This window comes from Antrostomus carolinensis, unplaced genomic scaffold (assembly GCF_000700745.2).
Source record: "Antrostomus carolinensis isolate BGI_N321 unplaced genomic scaffold, ASM70074v2 scaffold36118, whole genome shotgun sequence".
NCBI classification, from domain to species: domain Eukaryota; kingdom Metazoa; phylum Chordata; class Aves; order Caprimulgiformes; family Caprimulgidae; genus Antrostomus; species Antrostomus carolinensis.
Genome location: NW_010334343.1, coordinates 4709 through 19375, shown reverse-complemented (window position 1 = coordinate 19375; position 14667 = coordinate 4709). Strand labels below are relative to the sequence as shown.

General features: G+C 37.3%; 1 protein-coding gene across 1 annotated transcript; it reads right to left on the bottom strand.

The window, feature by feature from the left end:
* Positions 1–765: 765 nt before the first annotated feature.
* Positions 766–14304, bottom strand: LOC104529793 (calsyntenin-2-like; the record flags this gene model as incomplete). The annotated part of the gene is made up of 8 exons (XM_010174195.1): positions 766–972; positions 1601–1785; positions 3431–3554; positions 5061–5206; positions 5960–6130; positions 8862–9085; positions 10482–10630; positions 14138–14304. Coding segments are annotated over 8 exons (1373 nt in total), but the record flags the coding sequence as incomplete, so codon positions are not given.
* Between the last annotated feature and the right edge of the window lie 363 nt (positions 14305–14667).

Genomic DNA, 14667 nt, shown 5'->3' with positions numbered 1-14667 from the left:
TCAGTAAATCAGTCCATTAGAATTTACAGTTTGCATAAGATCATATTACTCAACATGGTATGATTTTTTTTTTAACCTTCAGCAGCCCCTTGTTGTTGCTGGTTTTTTTAAACTCTCTTAAGTTTCTATGAGTGGGTTGGATAAAATTCCTGTATTGAGGGTTCTGACAGCATGCCTGAAAAAACACACTGTCCACTTCTACACAGGCACAGATGATCCCATGTCAAGTCCTAGATATTCCCTTGTAAAAGACAGTTAACATCCGTGAAGACAGGATGAGACAACAAATGGAATTCAGCCTCTGTCACCTGTAGCACTAAAACTCTGCCCCAATTTGGATTATATTTTACACCTGTAAGAGTGTGAAGTCAAGTGACAACTGTTATTTGGACCCACACAAGTAATTCTTCATAACAAGCTGAAATTGCTCCTGTATGAGAAAAGAAACAAAGGCAAAACCTCTATGGATTGAGTGACAGGACTTTTGTCACATATCTGTGGTATAGAAACAGGAAATTGAGAGCTACGCTTGCTAACAGATCAAGTTCTATATTACTTTATTACTGGTGATGCCAGTATATTTCCACCATGTTTTCTCCAGACTTTGTAAGAAAAGGATCAGTTCTATCATTACCAATTACAAGGAGATCATTTTAGGCAAAACAGTTGTAGGCAAGCAGAAGTTCAAATCCTGTAAATGAATTCATAGACTCTGAAAAAACATTGTATTGTTTGTTACAAAAGAGCAATGTCGCTCGAGGGCTGTTAGTATGGGAGTGTCGAATCATCCCACTCCAACTGCTCTTGCCTGGTGGCATTCGGTTTGTCTCCCTTTTGAACAATCACTTCCTCTTCCTCCTCCTCCTCCTCCTCTTCACTTTCATCTGATTCAGCACTGGTTGTGTCTTCCTCCTCATCTTCTATGTCTTCTTCCTCACTCTCCTCTTCTGTCTGGTGAGGCTTTTCATATTTCTACAGTACATTTAAAGAAATGAAAGAGAGATAGTAGAAGAAAAGTGCCTTTTTGCTAGTCAAGGGCTGTGAGAATGTGAGCATTTATTCAATATTTAAATACACTACCATGCTGGGAAAGTCTGCTTTGACATCGTTATGTGACTATTAGGCATCAAATATGATACATTAGCAAATATTCAAAAACTACTGTAACAAGAATGGAATATCAATAAACAATATCTTTGTTAGTCAAGCTGCCAAAATTTAACCCTTCAACATCCTTCATTTCCCCTCCTTTTAGTGCATTAGTGCTTACATTAAAAAGTTAAAAACAAAGCAGTGGTATCATTTTATGTACCTAGGGTGCAAATATGGATGGAGAGGAAGTGATGTTGTTCCCACTTCTTCACCATCTTATTTAGTAATTATATATGACAGCAAATATTGAATGCCCAATTATATATTATGATGGTGTGTGGAGCTGAAAACTGAGATGGGGTTCTGAGTGTACATACATACAACTGTTCTGCCAAGCCTAAACAAGTACACTCTGAAAGATGCTTAAAACTCACTGCTGAGTAAGCCACCAGCCCAGACAGCAACTCCTGGTAGTATCATGATACCATACTATGCCTCAGTCATGTACCTCCATGGGGTTGACAGTAATAGTCAGAGCAGAATCATCCCAATCCATTTCGTTTTCTTTACTTCCTTCATTGTCTGCAGAGCTGTGCTGATGAGCTGTTCGAATTCGATAGACTCCCAAGGTTATGATGAAAAAGAGCATGCTCACACAGATTATGATAACGATAGTAGCCACACTTGGAACGACTAGAACAAAAGGTGGAAAAGAGAATGGGCTTATATTTGTGGAACAAATTACCTACAAAACACTAAATACCTTGTCTATTTTTTCCCCTCAGCACCTCTTTCTTTGGAGTGAGAATCAGCACAGCCATCTGCCATGTCCCTGGGACTACAGAAAGTGTTACATACCCACCTACTAAGGCAGAGCATACACGAATGGTGTTTACAGATATCTTATAATGATAATTTTAAATCATAACTAAAAAGTCAGTATGCCTACCATTTATTCTTTAAGCCACTTTATTACAGAAGACAAGTAGTCAATCAGTGCAGAATCAAATAGTTTCAGAACAAGTGTTTCTGCGATAAGGTTCAGTTATCTTACCTGCATGTTGTCTCCTTCAGATTACAGCTGAGGCATTAATAGCCTCACTTGTGAGAAAAAGAATATCTCAAAGCTTATATTTTCAAAGGTTTTGAACATTTGTATTATTATTTAAATCTCAGGCCCCAGGAAATGAAATAACACATTGTCACTCTATTTGCCTGTGTTACAACCTTCCTGGGAGACTCTTGAGTATTCAAGTCATTTTTCCTCACTGTTCCGCTGCACTCTGAGAAGCCTCTGTCTCCACCTAGTAACAGGAAAAAAAATCTCCCTGAACTACTCTTATATTATCACCTCCATAATTAGGTTAGTGGAGAAGCGCTGCCATTTTCTATGTACCTTTACTGCCTCCTAGGTACCACAGTTCCAGGAGCTATAGTAGTTCTGTACCCCATTTTATCACCTTGCCCTGCCTGCAAGAATGGAACTCTGAAATCAGAACAACATTAAAGTAAAGAAGAAAGAACCAGTTTGTAACAGTTCATTTTGTAAAAAATAATTTTCATTTTAGTAAAATATCTGTACAAGTGTACAGAAAAATACAGTAATTTTCTAAGCATAACTGTATATAACTACTTGTAGCTACCTACACTTAACATCAGCTTTATTTCTTTACATTTGTGTCATTCAGCTGAAAGGATTTCAGAATCCAGTAGTTCAATAGATATCTTTGCCCTGGGTTTAACTTAATTGAAAAGGCCTCAGATTTGGGTATGTATTTTACCTCATATAGTCTAAAAATTCAATTTAAACTCTGTACTTAATATATATTAAAGCCCCCTGCACATGGCTAGTGGACCTGTCTTCACTCCAGAGAGCTCGAGACTGAGGCCTGGACAGTGGCTAACAGAAGCACTGTAGCAATTATATTTAAAAAAAAAATAATACAAACATTCCTTCCTTTTCCTTAGACAGGGGTGGGCAGAAATTAATATGCCATAAAAAATACAGATGCACAAAGACAATATGAGCATGAATGTTATCCCTCTTACCATTCATTACTAGAAACAAGACATTTTCTTAACTATGTGGGTGAGAGTACATAACCTATAATGAAGACTTTAAAAAAAGAATACCAGTTTTTAATTGGAAAGTACCTCCTCGGAAAGAAAGAACAGAATTCAATGTTACCTTCTTTCATACCTGTGCAACAATCTCTATGAGGTTTCACAAGCAGTAACTATGGACTTTAGGGCTTTATTTGTTGACCAGGCTGAATCATGAGGGAAATACTGACATAGCAGAATCATTATAAGTGGTCTCTGTAAAGTTGTCACATACCTGAGTTGTGAACAGCACTGATGCTTCCCTCTGGGTGGTGGATGGGTTGGAGAAATTGTGGTTGTACCATCATATGATTTACATGGTCCATGAAGTTGGAGTTGGAGCTGTGTAGAATATTAACCTGGCACAAGAGAAAAATAAGAGATCAGGTACTAAAAAGTGCTCTATATTCCAAGCCTGCCGGCTCCATACATTACCTTGAACTATGATGTTCATCAGCAGATAAGAAGATTATTATGTGGATCTTAAAGGCCAAATTCACTTTTTTATGCCAATGAAAAATACAGAAGTTAATATATTTCTCATTTCTAGCATTAAAAATGCATTCTAACATTTCCAGCTGTAGACTATGAAGTGTCACAGAAAAACATTTTTTAAATTTACCTGTCTGGATAAATGGTGACTCTTTTTTTCCTCTATACTAATCATCTTTTAGGCATTCCCTGAAAGTTAGGAGATTTGTCACTCTGAACACTGATAGAGAATCATCTTTTAGGCATTCCCTGAAAGTTAGGAGGAGTTTTGTCACTATGAACACTGATAGAGATTGTGTTAAGCTCATTGAGTTTAAAACCAAAATAGTAAGAGAGAATTAAAAGAGGTTTCAATTTTTCCCATGTCCCTACCTTCAGAGTGACTTCTTTGAAGATGACATATCAGTGCTCTGTCCTACTGATAGTTATGTTATAAGCAAAAGCCCTGAAGTCATTGTCAGGGCTGCAGAATGCTAAGGTGAAAAGAATTTTCAATACAACATAAAGACATAAAAACTTTCAGAACCAATTATTAAGTTTTGAGCCTCTTGACAGGAAGGTCGTGCCCCTTTCCTGTGGTTACTTGGTACCTGGCTTCTAGGCTGGGTAAGCTGGCTCTTCAGAATAGGTCCATGATGCCTGCTGAGGTGCATCAGCAGTATCTCCCAGTCCCTGAGCCACTGTGCTACACTGGATTAGTACCAGCACACATAAGCTCAAGAGAGCTATGTAAATATTCCTGTGGTAGCTGACCATGTCTGGGTAGTCGATCCAAGAGAATATGACAGATGAAATCCATCCTATATGTTTGTTACCTGTATACTGACTTTCCTCCTCAAAGAAATCTGAAATCATGTAAATTACTAGGAATTATCTCCATCTGATGAAGAACAAATGATAAAACTTACTGTAAGGGGGTATTGCTTGGAAAAACTGAAAAGGTGAATGCTGCAGGAAAGAAAAGTATGTCAGGTTAAGTAAAAAAACAACCAATCTAAGGAAAATAATGAGGTTGTAATGATTTACTTTTGAGCAGGTGTATACATCTTCAAAAAGACCTGTAGGAGATTTTTACATCATGGAAAAACAACTATTCCCTTAGCCTCCATTCTGTTTGAATAGCTGTAATTTTCTGTGTTAGTAGAGTTCATCTCCTTACATATACAGCAGAATAGAGACCCATGTGCTAAGGAATGCCCACAGAAGCCGACTTCATATTTCAATGGAATTTAGAATTTTTCCTCTATTTGATTATAGTTACCAGAATGTGTCAATCCTTTTACTTATTTGAAAGAAAACTCTGTGTTGCTGGAGATAAGGCTGGTGCCCAGCCTCATTGCTGGAAAAGAAAACTTGACTAAATTAATGCTTACCTCCAGGTTAAATTCATTGCTAGTGTAACGCCCATTTAGCTCTGAGCACTTGACTCTGAACTTTCTGTCAAAGGTGGCAGAAGTGTACCAGTTACGATATCGAATCTGCCGAAGAACCTGTTCATAGTTTTGCATGCTGTCCACACCTGAAACAGTGGTAGAGCAGTAATAATCTCAAAGAGATGCTACAATTACAAATGCTTTTGTGCAGTACAGGAGAAATAAAATGTTCACAAAAAATACAAAATTTGGCAGAATTATATGAAAATGGCAGTGCATCAAATATTCCCTGATGAGCCTCTGACTGATAATAAATTATGTGAGAATAGTTTTTGGAAATTAATGTAGGTCCATAATTGAGAGGAACAAATACAACAGCAAAGAGTTAAAATAACTTATTTAGTAATTATAAAAAAAATGGCCAGTGAGTTACCAGCACTGTGCAGGGGCATTGAGGAATCCCCTCATTCCCATGTTCCACTGTGATGGTCCACAAGAACCCACACTTTTAAAGCAAGCAGCGTTGCCATTTTCTTTATCTGAGGAGTAACAGGGGGGGTGCTGAGATCAAGGCAAAGCTGTGATGTCCCATGTTCCACTGTGATGGTCCACAAGAACTCACATGTTTAAAGCAAGCAGCGTTGCCATTTTCTTCATCTGAGGAGTAGCAGGGGAGGGTGCTGAGATCAAGGCAAAGCTGTGATATATTCCAAAGGATAAACACAGCACACCCAGAGATCAAGAAGTGACTATGCTTTTTGAGACACAGTCTCTCCTGGAATATTTTACAGCTAGTACATCACAGATTTCGCTCTAATTTCTTTCAAATTAGTTCTTTCATTCTAACAACATAACTGTTGGTGGGAAGCAATATGGGAAAGCAAAGTCCAAGAACATACCATAGATTGAATATCCTGCTGTGGAATTTGTGGCATCCAGATGTTTTCCTTGAAGCTCCACATGATCTAGTTCTAAACATTCTTGTTCGGGATCTAGTTCTGCACCAATGACCAAAATATCACAGAAATCCAAGTTGTGGAGCATTTCCTCTAATACCACTGGCTTATTGGCTGTGAAAACATGGCATATACCATGAGAAAAAGAAGAAAGAAACTAAGATAAATGATCACAGAACGGCTCAGTCATTTTATGTGCTTTGCATCAGAGCTTTCAATTTTTGCACAGATGGCTGAATTGGTTTTTTGCTGATATTAAATACAGCACACTTGAAGCAAATCAAAAGAAAAGTGTCTTGCCTGTTCAGGTGCTACAATGAAGGCCTACAACTACTTAGTGAAACAGATAGAAAATGTATTGCTCTGTAATAAAAGGCATTCAAGAACAGTACTGGAAGTAGAAAACTGAAATTTAATCCTGGAAATAAATCCATGTAACCAAATCTATTTTTCAATACTCTAGTGACAGCCGGTTGGCATCACACATTCATTCTTTTCTCAAGGAAAACTGAACTGGAAAAATTCATGTCAAATACATATATGCTTCGATGGTTCTCTCAGTTACTCTATGGCCCATAAAGAATTTGCATTACAAAGAACATGGCCATCTATCCAAGAACATGGTATTATCATAAATGGCAAGATCCTGTGTTGTGTGACTTGGAGAAATTGAGTTATAAACTGACTATCCTTCAGTATGCACTATTAAAAAAAAAATTCTGTTGCTGGAAAAAGAGTAGCATACCAATTTAATATTTTAATTCTCTGGTCCGTTTACTTAGCACAGAGTGTCTGGCAAGACTGCTTAACCAGCTCCCTGAGGGTACTGTAGATGCAAAGACTGCAATCTTGGAACTTAGTGCCCATTTTGTGATTTTCATTTTAGAGGGTGTATGGGGAAGGAAGGCACAGACAGAAAAGTTTTATGCCCTGGATTCCCACCTTGTGTACAGTCAGTTTGGGTATCTGAACTCTAGGTACAGCTCTAATTTATCCAAAAATGCAGACCCAACTCAATTTGCAGGATAGGCATATCTGAATATTGCTAAAGCTGATGAGCTGGACTTTTTCATGGGAAGCTATGAGAGACAGGCAAGAGCTGGGCTGCAGGGAGAGGCAAAAGCCTGAACTCATTAGCTTTGCTGCTCTGGCTGTCAGTGGGCAAACAGGAGAGGTAGGGGCAGCAATTTTAGCTGTTGCTGGAGTCCCATTGATTTCTCTACTGGGGCAGGGCAAGCAGCAACATATTGGCATTCTGTGGGCCCTCTGCAAGTAAAAAAAGCCTCAGAGCCATAGTCATGCTGCTGCCTGTGGCAACTGCCTGCTCTGCTTTTGATGAGAGACATACCTAACTGGTCCTGTGACTGGGGAATACATGGTGACTAAATCAGCCTTCTCAGACTTGCCATGTGCATCTCTGCTACAGTCATGATGATCAGGTTATGTAAATTCCCAGTAAGTGGAAAAATAGCTATAGGTAGATATAGGTCAAGCCTTTGTCAGATAATATCTGGGCTGAGAGAAATAACAATTCAAGTTTATAATGCAGGAATTGAGACCTAGAATTCAATAATCTCTTGCAAAACACACTTATTCCCAATGTCAATTATTATCTATCCATTTTAACCATTCTTAGTGGAAATAAACAAGAGATGGCACATGAGGAGATGCCTGACTTTCAAGGAATTAAACAGTAGTTTAAGAAATGCTGCTATGTTCCTTTTCAAGGTGAGTCTCAGGCTTTTTAGGTTACAAGGTGCTACAACAGTAATTATGTCAATAATTGTATTGTGATAAATTAGGACAGACAAAACTTATGAACTAAACTAGAGGGCAGTAGTTCCTAATTCACTGAACAACTCTGAAGATGTCATAATATTTAGGAACATGGAGCGTCATACATACATTGTGTCTTAAGTGATGGATAATCATCCCACTTTTCTATGCAAGAATTCATTTTTTTAGATACTGTAATTGTATGCAGTTGATATTATGATATGGTACACTTTCCAGCCTTCAGAGAACAGATGCAGTTTCAGGCAGGTAATAAGCAGCATTATTATAGGGTACAGCTTTAGGGAATCCATGCCCCTACACTTGCACATCAGTAGCAGTTTTATCTTTTCAAGAGATGTACATCTAGTTGTTGCTTATTCTAGTCCAACAAATATTGTTAAGAATGATTCCTCAGATTACTAGGCTTTTCAGTTACCTTGTACACAAACATCCAAAAGGAAGATTCCTTTATAGACATAAACCTTATTTATATTTTTGAATATAAATATATTTTATATTTGACCTAGTGTCAAATAATACTACACACATTATTGAGCATTAGAACAAACTGTCATAATTGAAAAAAAAATCTTTTAAATTATATTCACATTAGATAGGTAGGAAACTGAAGCACAAGATTACTTTCTCAAGTATCACCCACAAGTCAGTAGAAGAGCTGGAAACATAGGAACAGACTAAAACTCTGGCTATTAGTCAATTACTGCTTTCCACTTTATCGCTACAATTAACAAAATTCCATTACAAATAGAGAGATTCTAATAAAAATATGTTATTCACCAGGATATGTAAAGAAGAGTGGAAAGGAATTATTCTGAAGTAGGCAAGACAATAAATTGAAAAACTGCTTTTTTTTTGAAGCACATACTGATCAATCACTATTTAACACATTTTTCAGTGTGTTTTATTGAATGGCTTCAGTACAGCATTACTGCTGCCTAACACTGAGTAAATTAATCTGGGTGAAGTGACCTCCTTTGCACTATCCTTTAAAAAATCTGAGGGGTCATGTTACAGAACAAGTAATAATATTTAAAAGAAATCCACAAACCTCTGTCTTGTTCTTTTAAGGCCACTGGATGCTCCATTTTAGTGACTGTGCTGACAATCCTGATGTCAGGTAACAAAATAACACCTCTTTCACTTTCAAATTGTGCAGCTGGTCTAGCAAAGTGGTCCATCCCACTTATTGTAATCTTGGGCTCATTGGCCTGCAACACCATTACATAGGCATCTATATCTGGGATACTAATGCAGACGTCTTCACCAAAACATCTGAAAAAATATATATTCATTAACTGCATGTAACACATCACACATTAGATGTGTGTGGCACTTGCACTACCCAAAACCATCTTGGTGGCTCTCATCCTTTTTTGTTGTCTCAGATCAGTCTATTCCATACTTTGGCACTGCCACACATAACAACATGCATCTGTGCCACCATGTACATAGACCAGCAGTGACATATAGCTGTTCCTCTCCTCCTCTCCCACATGCACAACTACTGAAATTATGTAGGGATAGCTTAGCAAACAGAGTTATGACAAGCTCAGTCTTTAGTAAGGTCATCACGAGAATAGTATTTTTATGTTAAACTGATATTTAACAAAGTAATAAATGCTTTAAAAATAATTAGAAGATAACAACTAACTTTACTAAACCTAACACTAAGTTCTCAAAGTCATAGCTAATGAGTACAATATGGTATTTTGCCATGTGTGAATAAAAGGGCTGTATTATCCATTTAAATTGGACCCATTATGAACTCATTCTGGCATGCCTCAGCATTTACTGGGCACAAAAGGGGCCTATATTAGTATCTTCATCTGAATTATCACTGTGCTATGGAAGTTAATCTCCTGACCAACTCTACCTTACTTCATCTTAGCACAAGTCTTGGGCTACCCTTGGAGTGTGCAAACTGGGCTGTTTCCAGTGAAACTACATCAGAAGATATTCTCCAAACAATTGGTTTGGAGACTAGACTAAATTTAGTACTTAGTAAGAACTGTACATGCAGTAGAAGAAGGTTCGTAGAAATGATGTTTATTTTCACTCTAAATATCTGCTTCCACTGCACTGCACAACTGTTATAACAGAGACATACCCCAGGGGAGCTCAGGAGTGGCAGATGGCTCTTTGATTATGTAGAACTGTAAACATTATTGTGCAGGTTCTGTCACTGTTGTTGGATGAAAATGGAAGGACATGGATTTCTGTTTAACACCCAACACCAGTACTTCAGTGATGACAGTCATATAAGGATACAGACATAGACAATTTCAAGCATAGCTGCAAGTACTGTTCTTGCAGTTACGTTGTCTGTTAGATGTGATAGGCCTGCTTTAAAAAGCCATGGCTCTAGCTATCTCAGAAGCAACTATAACTTTTTAAAATGAACAGTAAAATAAGAATACAATAAATGCAACAACTGTTCAGTGCAGACTGTAAACAGAATGCAAGTAAATTACATTAACAAGAAAAGTTTCCTAAAAAGACAGTATCAAAAGAAAACCACAATGTAACTCAGCATAAAAGTAAATTAAATTCATCCATTATGATTTATCAATGTAATTTAGCCAAAATTCTTCTTTTTACATGTCCAAAGAAAAAAGTAAATCATTAAAAATATTCCTAATCTAATCAGTTCAGCTGAAGTATAACTTACTGGACTTTAGATGAGACTTTGAGACGTCGTACGCCTGCAGTAGGAAACTGTCTAGAGTTGATGTATGAGACCTTTCGGAGAGCTTGATTTATATTCTCAATGTCATCTCCTTCCATGACAAGGACTGACTGGGAAGGGTTGAAGTGATACTGGGGGAAATGCATATAATTAGTATTTAAGGTACCAGGTACTGAGTACAAAATAAGACATTTTTAATGAATGTTGTATGGATAGAAGTTTAAAGTCTAATGATTTAAGACAAAAAAATTCTTAGTAGCTATTGTTGGCTGAATCCATGTGTTGTTCCCTAAAACATGTATCAGTCATCTATTTCGTATCTGAATAACTACTGTTATAATAAATTTTATAGTAAACTAATCCTGCTCTGCTCTACTTTGCCCACCCTTATCAACTTTGCTGATACTATTTCTGCAGCGGTAGATTTCAAAACCCTAACTTACTGTCAACATTATTAGTACTATGTATTTTTTTTTAGGTTAAACACATCCCTTACGTAAAAATACTGGCTTAAACCAGAGTACAATGCAGAAGCATAATTTTCCTGCTTTCTGTTTGGTTTTGCCCTGGGCTATCTTTCTGAGATATATTTCAACATGAACGAACAAAACAATTGTAACATTTCCCTCCTACATCTTCATTAATGTCAGACACAATAAAGGGGATTCGCCTGTCTCTGTCTCATGATCAATAAGAGTGTTGTGATTTAAGATAGAGCTCCTACTTGCACAAAGCCAGCTGCTCATTTGAGCTGACAAGCCTGGCAAAGTCAATGGCTCTTCTTGTAGCCCTGATCTTTCTCTCATCCACTGCATTGAACATGAAACAGTCTTGCTGACCAAAAAACTCTGCTACTATATCCACATAGCAAATGATTGATTTTTGTCTTCATCACAGTTCATCCCGATTCCACTTTTTTTGTGTGTTAATTGGTTCAGCAAACCATCTGCATTGCAGAGAAAACCAGATTGCTTCCCTTGATTTTGTACCCTACTGGTGTCAGCACAAAACACAAAGAAATGCACCCTTCTCTCACATGCAGTCCCTTCCCAAAGCGGGATATTGATTATATGAACATGTTCTATTATATACAGACAATGGTTGTCTACACTTCCTTATAATGAGAAAGGTTAAAAAGCAAAAGAGCAGACAGACTGTGAAGAACAGAATGAAGCACTGGGTTTACCGTCAAACAGAACACAGAGAACCAGGTTTAAAGTTTGTGCAGGAAGGTCATAACACAGTGAAGAGTATTTTTTTAACAAAGAGGAGGACTAACATGAGTCACAGCCTGCATACACATCTTTGTCCTTTCTGTAAGCAAGCAGTATTAGAAAATAAAATTAGCAAAAGGAGACTCTAGCTAGCTAGTTAACTTAATAGCTCAGCTGCCAGAACAGCTGGAATGCTGCCAAAGGGACTGGAGAAAGCCCTCGTCTGAGCCATTTTTGTCTTTCTCATTAAAAAAAGGCTAAAAATAGCAACAGTTTAGACAGTGTTTCTGCGAGCTGTTACAGATATCTGAAAATTAGGCTGCAGACAAAAGAAGTCCAGCACTACTGTGTCAGAAACAGTATTACAGCTGCATTGCTCTTTCTTAGGTGACTAAAGGATGAAGCTTCATGAGTCCAAAGTGCCCAGCAGAAACACCTTCCAACATCAGTTTGCCAACACTGGATCTGCTAAGCACTATGTAAATAGCCACACAGAACATCGTCTGTGCAACTGTCACACATGCTTGTCTGAGATCAGGTATGTTTATTTTTGACACAAGAAACCCTTTCTCTTTATTAATCTCTTCAAGGTCAGGTGTCAGCTGTTCTGCTTTCATCTGAGTTTCTTTCTGTCAGCCCTAATAAGAAACCCTACCACAATCTATCTCTGACTGTTGCTTTCATTTTTGCCTCCTACCGTTGCACTGACTGTTAAAATTTCTGAGGAAGTAAAAATGAAAACAGTTACTTTAAAAAACCACTATGCCTCATCTGTATTTTTGAAAATTAAAATGTTTTAAGTTTGGTAAAAGAAAGAAAAGACAGAAAACAATCCCTCATCTTCATTTTCCCCACAGCACTGCCTTTACAGTAAGGAAGCCAATCACCCATGCTGCAGCTGCAGTGGGTGGTATAACAGGGCTTTTTCCAAGCCCATGAAACAAGACTACTCAAATATTGTCAAGTTTCAGAGTGTGACAACACAACAAGAGGGGAAGAATTACCATGCTTTTAAGCATCATGGACCAAGTGTGGATTGCTTTCATTAATGTAAAAACCCAACAAAGAACTTACTGGTAGGCATACACACTTGGTTCCAGAAAACCCTACCTGCTCTTTGCATGCGTTGTCTTTTAAAAATAGCTATTACTTATAAGTGTGTCACTTTGCTGGGAGAAGTAAAAATGTGAAATTCTTAAAGATGTCCTTTGTAGGCTGAATTTAAAAATCCTTTGGGATGTTTTGCTCATATGTAAAAGCTAGAGCTAGCAAAATTCTTCCTTACCTTTGCACTTTCAATTTTCATTTTTACCCTTGTTTTCAGAAAACATACTGGTTATACTACACTACTGCAACTTATCACCTAGACAGACATTTCATTGTATTTCAGGTCAGTGTCCTATCTTGTACAATGAAAAGATTTAGCTAATAAAACTTAGTACATGGCACTTCCACTTCATGCTCTAGATCAACTGTTACAACACCATCCTCCTTTCCACTGGAAAAAAACACACTAAAAAGCCACCTGCGCAGTGTCACAGGATGCGTAGTCCACAGCCAAAGTATCTTTCCAGTTTGAATTTGAAGCTCAGCTCCTTTGGAAGTTGGTATTGTGATTTGTGTGCTAGGAAATAGCTTAATTGTGTTTTTACACATTAGGTAGAAGAACACCTGTCATCTAGTAATGATATCTGTAAAGGGGAACTGACAATGTATCTCATGTAAGAAGTTATAGTCAAAATGCTACCCATATATCCAAAAGGACAGAATTCATCTTAATGAATACAAAGCAATGTGGCCACTATGTCAATTGGAATAGGATTTCCCTCTGTCTGTTCTCCTCTCTTAGTAAAAGTGTTATAGTATCAAGTAAAGATAGTCATATGCACGATGAAGATGGATAATGATTTACATGCAAATGTAAGATTTTAATTTCTTGACTTGAGGCTTTTTTATTTTCCAATTTTCATGTCCCATATCATTGTATTTCTCTTGGAACACACTGAATTTTTCAATACTGTTGCATTGGGACTTCTTTCAGAGTTGCCTCTAGATGAAAGATATGCCACTTATGTTTTCCATTGCTTTAAAGCTACTTGAGATCAAAATTAAATTATTCTTTGGAATCATGTCTATTTCTGTAAAACTAGCAAAATAAGCATGAGAATATGACCTGGCAATTCTTATGAACTCTGAAATACTGGCAGGACCTTACTTTCTGAGCATCTAGCTTTGCAATAATGGAAACATTTTTCTTTGCAGTGTCACAGCTCTTTTACTGTTCTATTTTTTCTTTGCATGAGTTTATGGGAAATTACATTGCTTCTAGGAGTACATTTGTACTGTGTGTACTACACCTTGGGCTCTCCACTTCATAAATCAGCTCTAAATTTTTATCAAAGATGATGTCAGTTCATCGCTCACCTTTATTCCTTGGCCAAGACTCTCAAGAGAATTAATATCCAGACCTTCCTTGCAGGCCTGCAAACAGGAAATCACTTTCTGACTCTCAATTTTGCCTGGCCAGATAGTAAGACTGGCCAGGCTGCCATGGAAATACTGAGCAAATCTGGGCTTGGTGACTTCACCTCCTGCAAGAAAGAGAATATAAAATTATTATTGACACCAGTACATAAATGACACAGGTAATAATTCACTTTATATTTTTAAAAAATTAAATAATTTATATCCATTTTAGCTAAGTATTTTTGAGATCCCATTTATTGTGGTAAGTGGAATTGCTTTGTGGGTTGTTGGGTGGTACCTAGTAGCAGCCTGTCCTTAAGATTCTTGTCAGTGTTTTTCCAGTATTGTATTCAGGTGTTTATAAAGCTCTGATAACTTACTATGAGATGAAATATGGCTTCCCAAACCTGTATCCATGGAAGCACAGCATTTTTAAAAAGGAATTGATGAGATTATTGAATTGTTCAAACAAGAATTGAAAAAATGTT